The 11,277-nt window shown below is 34.4% G+C and overlaps 2 protein-coding genes across 2 annotated transcripts in view; one reads left to right on the top strand and one right to left on the bottom strand.

Annotated features, from left to right (window-relative positions):
- Positions 1-335: 335 nt before the first annotated feature.
- Positions 336-10,404, bottom strand: LOC112552573 (uncharacterized). Its single transcript, XM_025218130.2, has 10 exons — positions 10,123-10,404; positions 9,341-9,572; positions 8,981-9,218; positions 8,527-8,858; positions 8,319-8,436; positions 7,907-8,207; positions 7,612-7,828; positions 1,445-7,535; positions 1,189-1,359; positions 336-1,066 (listed from the first exon to the last, which is right to left on the bottom strand). Exons 1-10 carry the CDS (start codon positions 10,274-10,276, stop codon positions 929-931), a joined length of 7,992 nt encoding a protein of 2,663 aa, XP_025073915.2. The 5' UTR covers positions 10,277-10,404; the 3' UTR covers positions 336-928.
- Positions 10,405-11,063: 659 nt separating this feature from the next.
- Positions 11,064-11,277, top strand: part of LOC105426706 (mitochondrial ribosome-associated GTPase 2) — a 76,661-nt gene continuing 76,447 nt past the window's right edge. Inside the window, exon 1 of the mRNA XM_089075082.1 lies at positions 11,064-11,081. The gene's annotated coding sequence lies outside the window, so the exon portion shown is untranslated. The remainder of the gene's footprint in view (positions 11,082-11,277) is intronic.

An 11,277-nucleotide genomic window follows, 5' to 3' on the forward strand; every position in this document is an offset into this window, starting at 1 on the left:
TTAAAATATTGCGAGAGCAAGCGTGGCATAGTAGACAGCGCTTTGGTCTAATACGCCAGCGATTCCGGGTTCGAGTAGAGTCAAGATATTTTCATACGCTCGTGTCTCCTCTTGACGATCTGGCAAACCATGAGAATAATTCTTGCCCTGTATTCTGTAATTCAGAACCTCCTCAAAAATTTGCCGTTCGGAACTGGCGTCAAAAAGTAAGTCCCATGTGCCTGTGCATCATCTATATGCGCACCACAGACATATGAGAGGAATAGAACAGGCCTTAAAGGCCCTATATGAAGATAAAAGAAAAAAATATTGCAATTATAAATAACTACAATATGTTATTGTTTTCAAAATTATGTATTTAAAGTCAGATATCTTTTATACCGTATGTCTTAGAAGGCACAGTGCAAATGGCATTTAAGACTGATCTAATTTTTCTATAACATTTTTCTATAACTGATTTACTCGGTATTATTGACCATACAATACTCTTTCTCTTTCTCTCTCTCTCTCTCTCTCTCTCTCTCTCTCTCTCTCTCTCTATATATATATATATATATTTATATATGTATATATGTACATTTGGTATTCTAATTAAGTTAAACTTAACTATATCACAGGAATTATAGTATCTTAAGAAAAATATAAAGTTGGCAAAAAATATATTGTCACCATTTGCAGTCAACGTATAAAATAAGTAATCAAATTCGCAGCTGCATTAAAAAAATATATATATCGTAATATTAAAAATACAATATTTACATGTATATTTTATATGCTTCATATATATTACGGAAACTTTAGACCTAATTATCGTCAAACACTTACATGATAGAGATATCCATATCATTATTATTTTATCATTATTAACGTTAACGTCGACAAAAATTTGGTCAAAAATTGGTGTAATGCAATTGAACGTTTCCACAAATCATGAATCCTTGAAACATAATAAGTTTGCATACTCCTCTATTTGTTTTTCAAGTTCCTTTATAGTTTTGGATCGAGATCGACATAATTCCTTCATAATTTGCTTTTCTTTCTCCAATTTCGTTATTCGTACATCATCCTATATAAAATTATATCAAATTAACAATTATTATACCGTAAAATTTAAGCAATCAATGAAATAAATTTACCCTATTTTATATCTTAATTTATAAACATAGATTTAAATTTCAAGATACTTACATCAATTATACCGCTGCTCGTGCCACAAAATCGCAACATATTATTCGGCATCGTTTGACATGCTTCATCTACCCTATTTACAAGCCTGTGTTTGCATGCCTCACATTCCTTTGCACTTGTACGCAGCATGGCCATCTGCAGTCGTTTAATTTCGGCTTTTAGCTCGCTATTCTGTAAAAATAATTTATAAAATTACGATCAAATTCGTATTTACAACCATGATGCATGTAATAATTGAAATATTATAATGAAGTACTTTGTTATTATATGCCAACAGATGCTCCTGTAGTTCTTTACACTTCGTCTCATAAGGGAAACTTCCGCTGCGTATTTGCAGTTCCAATGTCGCGATTTTTCCATTCTTCGATACCACTTCCAGTTGTAACTCCCGTATCTTCTGTTTTAACGTCGCGCAATTACATTCGTCATTATGAGACTTTTCAGCCGTATCAGATACGTTTGTTCTCTGTGAAGATTGCAATCGATCCTGCTTTTTACTTTCGAGAGCTTTGATTTTGTCCCGTAACTCGTCAATTTCGGCGCGACAGGAGTACAACTGATCTTGTAGTCTCGCGTTCTCGGCGTCGTGCTCGCGAATAACTTCCGCCAACTCTTCCGATTCTTGATCGAGTTCCACGTTCTTCTCTGTCAGATCCTTTATCTTGCTAATATAAGCCTCGATGTCCTTATTCTTCTGATTTAACAGAACTTTCATCGCTTCCAATTCCAATGCGATTTTATTTTTTTCTTGCAACAAATCCTCGTACTTTTCACAGGCTGTATACGTGTCATTGTGTCTGGACTTGTACGCCGCCAGAGTTTCCTTTAACTCCTGATTGTCCTTACACGCCGCGTCATATTGGCCATTCAAAACTACCAGTTGCTTCATCAGATCGGTCTTCGCAATTTGCAATTCCGTTATTCGATTGCTAGCACCGTCTAAATTATTTCGCAAGGACCTATTCAAGTCTTTGAGTTCTTCCATTTGCTCCTCGGCTTGGCTCTTGCTCGTGCTATTCCTGACACGTTTCTCTAACGTCGCGCATTTACGTTGTAACGTCGCGTAATCGTCCCTCAGCCTGTTCGTTTCTTCTATCAAAGCTAGATTTTTATCATTTAATTCAGCTACGTGCTTCTGCAACTCGACGCTCTTTAGCTCTTCAAAGTTCAATTTATCTTTAACCGCGTCGATCTTCCTTTCATTTTCTTGTTTTAGAGTCTCTATTTCCATCTTGTACTGCTCCATGCTGGCTTTCCGCTCGCTAATTTGTTGCTTCAGCAATTTGTTCTCAGGCACGATCGTCTCCAAATTAGCTTTATACTCGGTTAGCTCGTCGCATTTAAGTTTCAAATGTTTTTTAATTTCCGCAATACGTAATTCTTTCTCTTCTAATTCCTTATTTAAATCGTTGTAAGTTTCCGTAAGGTGTTCCATCTCGGTCCGCATTGTCTGAATAATCTGATTGTTTTTCATTATTTCGTTATTTTTCAAGTCGATAATGTTTTTCAGTTGCTTCTGATTGGCCTCGAGGCCCTCGATGTTACTCGTCAGTTCCATATTCTTCGTCTTAAACGACTCTATTGTACATGCGAGATCCTCGACTCGTTTATTATAGGCCTCTTTCTCTGATTTTAGTCTCATCTGAAATTCTGTTTCTTTATTTCTGATCGCCTCCTGTGCTTGTTTCTCTCGTTTTTGCGCGGTAATAATCGCCTCTTCGTTCACCGTGTCGTTCTTGGAATATTTATTGTACTCAATTTGCAAGTTACTGAGATCTGCTTCGAGCAGGGTATTCTTCTGTCTCAATACCTCCCTATCGCAATTGCTCTCTTCTAAAACACGTTCCAGGCGTGCGATCTCCCTCCGCAATTCCATGGATACAGTTTCTCGTTCGGACAAATCCTTCTGAAGTTTCTCTATCTCGTACTCGAGCTCTTTCGCCCATAACGCCGTACGTTTCTCCGCGTCCACGCTCTGCCGTTTTTCATCCTCAAGCTTTCGCTTTTCCTTATCAAACTGTTCCTGCATGGTCTTGATTATCTCTTTCTCTTTCATCAAAATAGTTTGCAAAAATATCTGAAACAACTCGGTCACCGATTTATCCGCGAATTCCTGATTGTTGACTTTAGGCTTGAGAGATTTGATCTCCTTAATGATACTCTTCGACGTATCGTTCAATATATTTTTAAGCTTCTTGTTGTCGTCGTCTAACGTCTTGTCTTGCTGCAACTTGGATTGGTATTCAGTTTTCATTTTTTCAAATTTATCCTCTATATCGCGTAGTTTGATCATTTCCTGTTTTAAGTAGTCGTTTTCAGAAGTGCACTTGTTTACTTTTTCATTAAGTTCCGTCAATTTGTTTTCCGATTCTTTAGAATAATTAGCGAATTCTTGCGAGATAGTTGCTTTAGAATTAGTTAACTCTTTGTTCGATACTTTTAGTAATTCCAGTTTTTCCTTATATTCTTTCTCTAAAACAACGAGGTCCTCGTTTAGTGATTCTTTCTCTTCTTTCACTAAATCCAATTCGTGTTGTAGACAGGAATAGCTCTGACGTAGCTCATTCACTGTTCGTTCCTTTATTGCTTTTTCTTCTTTTAAACTTTCCGCTTCAGCTTCGACAAGCAGCTTTTCATTCTCGATCTGTTTACATTTTAAGGTAAACTCCTGTAACTTTTTCGTCATATCTTGTATCTCGTTCTCAAGAATATTGGCTTTCTCCAACGCAATAGTATGCGCGAGTTCATTGTCTGACAACTTTTGCAGCAGCTGTTCATTAGCGAGCCTCAAAATATTAATTTCATCTAATTGAATGGATTCTTTCTCGTTAATGAACTTTGTCAGATCCGACTTGATGCTTTCGTTGTTTTCCTTGATTCTCTTGAAATCATTTTGCAAATTGTTCACAGTTTTTGCAATATTTTCTAGCCTCAATGAAGTTCTACTTGAAGATTTCTTAATGCTGGAATTCATATCAATCGACAATGAATCCGTGATAGTACTGTTCTGCAGCTCTTCAACCTCGTTACACTTCTCTTTATACAAATCTGATAATTTATTATGATCTTCTTTCAAAATTTGTAGTTCATTATTTAGAGATTGGAGTCTTTCCTCAACGAAGCTGACGTTCTCCGAAATACTGGCGTTCAGAGATAAATTGCCCAAACTTACGTTTACATCCTCTTTAGCCTTCAGAATGAGCGCATCGCTCTTTGCAGATTTGCTGTTAAATGTTTTGTTCATGTTCTTCAATTTTTGATTAAGACTCCTCACTTCGAGCTTCAACATCCTCCGGCTCTGCTCTAACTCGTTCACATGGGTGCACTGAGTACAGGCACTTAATTTTAAATCGCTAAGCTTTGTATTAAGATACTTGAGGCGATTAATTTCCTCTTGCAAATTTAAAATCTTCTTTTCGGCATCGTCGTCCAATACGGACTTATTCATTGTATCGTTCATCGTATCGTTAAATAATGTAGTATTGTTGGAAGGATTTAACTTTCGCACATTATCCAATTCTTCGATAGTATCGATTAATTGACTGGACATTTTCGAATTTTCTTCAGTTAAATTTTTCATATTAACTCTCAACTCCACCATCTCGACTTTCAACTGAGTATTCTCCTTTCTCAATTGCTCGACATCGTTATTATCAATATTCTCTTTATCTTTTAATGATAATTCCAATTTACTATTTAAAATATCATACGCTTGTCTTAGTTCTTCAATTTCCTCAATCTTGTTCATCAAATCAGTGGAAAGTTCATTGTACTCGTTTGTTAATGTTTCATGTTTCGCCGTAAGATCCGTGAATTTATCCTTGTACGCGCAATCATGGTCATACAAAAGCGATTTACTTTCTTTTAACAACACAAGTTCCTTCGTCTTGTTTGTAATACTGGATAACAATTCCGTATTTTTTGCCGTCAATGCACTAATCTTTTCTTCATACTTGTGAGTTATTTGTTCTTCGTTCAAGTTCATATCAGGCATTTCCGAGCGAAGGGTTTCCAATTGTTCGTTAAGAATCGCTAAATTATTCTCTAAATCGAGTTTTTCATTCATCATCTTTGAATTTTTCATATGAAGTTCATCGATCATCTGTTGAGATTGAACCGCCAATTTCTCATTGTATTCCTTTTCCGCTGATAATTTATTTGCTAATTCGCTGTTCTCGGTTGTTAATAAATGTATCGTCTGATGCAAGTTTTCTATGTCAGCTTTCAAATCTTGCACGTCGTTTTTTATTTCATCCAGTTCCTGAGTTTTCACAATCAGATCTGCAGATACTGCTACTAATTTTGCGCTATCTTCGTCGAGAGATATTCTCGTAGATGATAATTCGTCTATAACTTTCAACGAATCACCGTTGCTCAGATCATACTCATTATCTGATATTTTTGTTGTCCGTTCTTTCAAATATGTATTTTCATTCTGTACATCACATATGATATTTTGCAAATCATTTATACGACTCTTTAGATGATTAATCTCGTCATCTTTACTTCGATCGTCCGTTAGTTCCTTTTCGGGACTCTTCAACGATTGTTGACACGATTTTGCAGAATCCCGCTCGTATTCACTTATTTTAGATCTCAGATTTATGATTTGTGCGTCTAGTTCTTGAATCTTTTGTAATTGTTCTTCGTGAGTTTCGTCTTTCGCCGAAATGCAATTTTCAGCATTAGCGAGTTTCTCTTGTAACTCATGAATCGTAGACTCGAACTCTTTCATTTTCGAAGTAAGATGTTCAATCTCTTTTTTCATATCATGAGTCTTCTGTAATTGCAATTCCTGTTCGTTTATTCTGTTCTTCATTAAATTGCTATGCAGTTCCGCTTCTTTCGACTTTTCTTGCAGTTCACGAACTATATCTTCCAGTTTACTTTTTTCAATCGTAAAATTCTCAATACATTTTTTCTGTTCCTCAATCGTTTTCTCTGCTTCTGCTTGTCGTACATTTAATTCCTCTTTGATTGTGTTATTATTCAATTCTGCTTTGGTTAATTTCTCTTTCAATTCAGAAATAATCTGTTCAGATTTATCATTGGATGCGAGAGTTTTATCTGTCTCTAGACTATCAATTTCGCATACATTTGTTTCATAGCTATTTAATTTACTAGTCAATGAACTGTTTAGTAATTCTTTTTCTTTCAATTTTTCTTCGAATTCAATAATTATACCTTTACATTCATTTTTCTCGATTGCAAGAATTTCAACCTGCTTCTCTAAATCGCAGGTCTTTTGTATGAATAACTCCTGTACATTTAGTTTAGTTTTCATTGAATCATTCATCAATTCTACTTCTTTTAACTGAACCTTTAATTCGTTATTGACTCGTTCAAATTCCATTTTTTCTTGCATAATATCCTGTAGTTGTTCTTCCAGACATTGAAGTTTATTTAAATCTTGCTGGTATTTACGCATTTCCTCTTCCTTTACATCAATTACTGCTCTTGTGTCTATTAACTGCTCTTGGAGTTTATCAATAGTAAGTTTAAATTCGTTATTCTTCGATTTAAGCTGCGCAATCTCTTTTTCTTGATCTTGAAATTTTTTTATTTCCAGTTGTTGTTCGTCCAATTTATTTCTCATCGAATTATTAGTTTCTTCGGCTTCTCTCAATTTATGTTGCATTTCAGAAGCGAATACATTTTTTTCTTCTTGAAGGTTTTGTACCGTTTGTTGTTGCTCATCCAATTTATCTTTCAATGAATTGTTATGTAATTCTGTTTCGGTTAGCTTATTTTGAAGATCAATTATTTTACATTGCAGCTCATCCTTTTCAAAAGAAACAGTCTCTTTAAATGGCGAGAGTTGTATAAGTGGTTTTTCTACATTCTGTACTGTTAATTTATCTTCTAATAAAATATTGCGTTGTTCGGCTTCTTTAAGCTTTTTGCGTAGTTCAGACGCTACATGTTCGTACCCATCTTTCTCGGATGTAAGAAGGACTATCTGCTTCTTTAACTCGGGAATATTTTGCATTTCTATCTCCTGTGTAGATAATTGTGCAATTTTCTTTTCTAAATCTGGTATCCTTTGTATTTCTGCCATTTGCACGCTTAATTGATCTTCCGCTTCAGTGTAACGTAATTCAGCCGCAATTAACTTTTTACGAAGTTCAGATGCTATATGTTCGAAAGAGTCTTTATCAGATTTGATATTTTCCAACTCTTTTTCCAACTGTGAAAACTTTGTAAGTTTTTCTTGCAGTTCAAAATTAACATTTTCTTTATATACTTGTTTCTCCAAGGTTGTAAATTCTTGTAGTTGAGAATATTCTTTTGACAAACTGTGGATTCTGTCACGTAACATTTGCTTTGGTGTCCCAGGAGACTCGTCACTAGTTATAATAAAGAACAATTAAAATAATCGTAAAACAAATAATTCGAATAAATTAATTTTTCTATATTATTTACCTTTTAGTCTGAGTAGATATGTCGACTTTTTCATATATAGCACTATCATTATTATAGTTTATAGGCGATTTATGACTGACTATGCCATCTATAAATTTAACATTGCGTTTACGATATATCACAAATGTATCATCCTCGCTGTCGTTCTCTTCTTCGCGATTTGCTTCACTGGCCAAAAGGTCTTCTTCAAAATCAGCCAAAATCGGTATTTGGAATGCTATAAAAAAAATACATACAATTTTAAGCTTCAATTTATCAAATTGTTTAATTTACATCATATAAAAAGTTAACATACACATATCAGCTGAATCAGCTGAATTTCTGCTATGCGATTTGATAGGTGACATTTCTTTGATTGGTGATAAATGTGCACATTGAAACACAGATATATTTGGTTTATATACACCAGAACCGCACCAAGTCTGTCTTCTTTTTTCTTTACTTTTGAATGACGTGTTATTATAATTAGCAGCAGTGATTATCCGAGTTTGTAATAATCTAATGCGTTCTTCCAAATTCTGATTAATGCGATCTTTCTCTTGTATCTTAGATTCCATTTCTTCAAAGTCAGTTGTTCGAGTCATCTGTTTCATTTTCTAAAAATATATATTTATTATATGAGTCAACAGATTTCATATATTATTCAAATATTTCTTAAGACTTTAATAAAACTTTATTATTTTGTTATATTCATGATTTATGCCTACCTCTAATTCTGTATGCAACTTATCTATTTGTTTTGCATAACGTTTTAAAAGCACACCATCGGACATAACTTCGTTTAATTGAGGTTTATTCTTTATATTCCTAGCTCTAGCTGCAAACCTATTAAACAATAAAATAATATTACAATTAAATATATTTATATTATAAATATATGATCAAAAAATAATTTTAAGAAGTAAAAATACTAACGACAATGTGCATTGAGTTTCATCTAGTGCAGCTGGTGTTACTGCACATATTATGACAGTCAACGCATTGCCACCCAAGGAAGGTTGAAGCAATCTCGTTAATTTGCTATCTCGAAAATTTATAAATTTTTGCGAGTCTTGTGACTCACTCAGTTGCTTTATTACTAAAGCCAATGTAGAAAGTGACAAGTTAATATGACGTCCTTCCTTAAAACGTTCTCCAGTAGCATTCGTTTGCCGTACTCTTTCTGAACCAGCAAGATCTACCATATTCAATTGTGAAACTTGTATTGCACCATCTGAGGTAGAACCGACTTCTCGACTTTCAATTGTCTGCAATATGCCATTTTTTTTGATAACTTTTGAACTTAGAAACAGATCATTTTATCAGACAATTCTATTTTTAGAAATATTTCATATATAATAAAAGTATATAATAAAATTAGCATTCTTACAATTCTAAATATTGTATGGCTCCTGCTGCTTCGTTCATTCATATTTGTTTCACCTATCCTTCTGTTTTTATTACCTTTGTGCATTATCGACAAAACATTCTCTGGACAATTAGTAACCTCCTCTTTACAGTTCACAAATACCTGACCATTCACATCCTCGTGTATTACCAAACCTTTAGTTGAATCTTTGTTTAAAAGATCATTGACTTTTTCATTATAGATCTCCAAGTATGATACTCTGAAAAATTAATGCATCATTAAAATATTGCAACTTATCAGCATTACAATTTGTAGATAACAATTCTTAAACATAGATAAGAGAGATTTCAGAAATCGTTCTTTCATAATGAATATATTAACCTCAGTAAAAACTCGCGTCTTGGAGTATTGGCTATTGCGTCAAACATATGCTCAATAGCCATAGGTATTATGCCAGGTTCTTCTGAGGTACCCATCATAGTATATGTTTTACCAGAACTTGTTTGTCCATAAGCAAATACTGTGCCATTAAATCCATTTACAGCAGCATCAATAATAGGCCTGACGATATCAAATACGTCATTGTTACTGGCATTGGTATCAAAAATATGATCTGTAAATACATTATGTATCAATGGATGCTTTTCAGTAAGAGATACATATCGAGTAAGTCTAATTACTATTTGACTTTAGCATTCAAACAGGAATATTAAACAAAGTCATAAATAAGAACAAAAATAATAGATAATAATGAAAGATATGATTTGTAGAAGTAAAAAAGAAAACTTTAGTGCAGTTTAGATGCAATGATAAAAAGCAGACCTAAACATCACGAATCTTGAGTTACGAAAGATAATAAAATGCTGACATTAGCTATAAAAATAACCCCAAATATAATAATGTTGAATGATTTATTCATACAATCAAAATTAATGTTGAATCATACATTTTTTTTTAAGTGCATCATTTTTACTTGTGCATAAAAAAAAAGGCTCATTCAGAAAATTTTCAGGGAAGAAAGGAAAAGATAAAACTTGATAGAGTGCAACCAAGAAATAAAATCATGTATCACGGAAGGAGGATTTTCTGGGGAGTTATATGGATCAATCCTGAACATATGGTGGACACATGTTTCAGGATTGATGATCGCGTTAATTTCATACCGAACTCGAATCCACCGTCGGCTCGTTTCCTCAACTCGGCGTCGGTGGCCACAATGGTGTTCCCCTGAGTCATCCATTGTATCGACAAATTCTCGTCTCTTTCTCGTTTGATGAGCGGCCTAACTTTGATGGCCACTTTGACGCTGTCTGACATCGCGTGCGATTCACTCTCGGTCCGACAAGTTCAAGGATACACGCCTTTCGCGTTGCCTGCCAAACCCGGAAAAAACTACATTCGTAAACACACAACGCGTGACCAACAGTCAATCGGCGGAAGACTGAACGCTCGTTGTGCGTTTTGTTCAAATTCAAATCACGCACTCGCTGCGCATGCGTCGATCGTCACTAACAGCGGCAGCTGCTTTTCTTTTAGAAAACACGATTAACACAATTGGATGTTTTCTAAAATTCATTACTAATCTTGAATTCATTAATAATCTATAGTTCACGTGACATGTGTTATACCATTTCAGCGTTAGTAATAAATTTTGAAGTATCTTTTGACGCAAAAATTGACAAACTCCATCGACATTATTTGACTTTCTTAAAGACCCTAGAAGTGTCACTAGTGTTTTTTACTGCAGCATCGCTGCGGCGAGTATGCGCGTGAAGTTAACTGCGCGATTTTCAAACTCTTCCTCTATTCGTTCATTGTATCAGCGAGCGCGTCGCGGATTATTATAACTTTGTGCGGCGATCTTTTGTTCGCGTTATCTCGAACGACTCACGATGCAAAGAAAGTGCATTGCGATTTAACGTCGGTTGGTGCGAAATGCGATTATCAATCAATATCAATTTGTCAAATTGGTAAATTGATTTCGGCACAATGTGTTAAAAAATTGGACGATAGTAGACGTGAAGCGCAACTGCAAGTGACAACCAAGGAGAATTAAAGATGCAAAAAATGGCAGCGAGGGATGAATCGCGTGGAGAAGAAATATAATTGGAGCGAGATAGCGGTGAGTGATATTTAATTTCAAATATGTAACTTAATAGCATAAGTATAACAATGATATTCTTAAGATTTGCAATGCTTTACTATATAATGTATGTATATATATAATATATATATATATATCTATATATATATATATATATTTCTAAAAATGTGAACGTGAATATAAAACACGATTTAACGATGTCACAACATATAAT

This window comes from Pogonomyrmex barbatus, unplaced genomic scaffold, assembly GCF_055798465.1.
Source record: "Pogonomyrmex barbatus isolate J1 unplaced genomic scaffold, ASM5579846v1 scaffold18, whole genome shotgun sequence".
NCBI lineage: Eukaryota > Metazoa > Arthropoda > Insecta > Hymenoptera > Formicidae > Pogonomyrmex > Pogonomyrmex barbatus.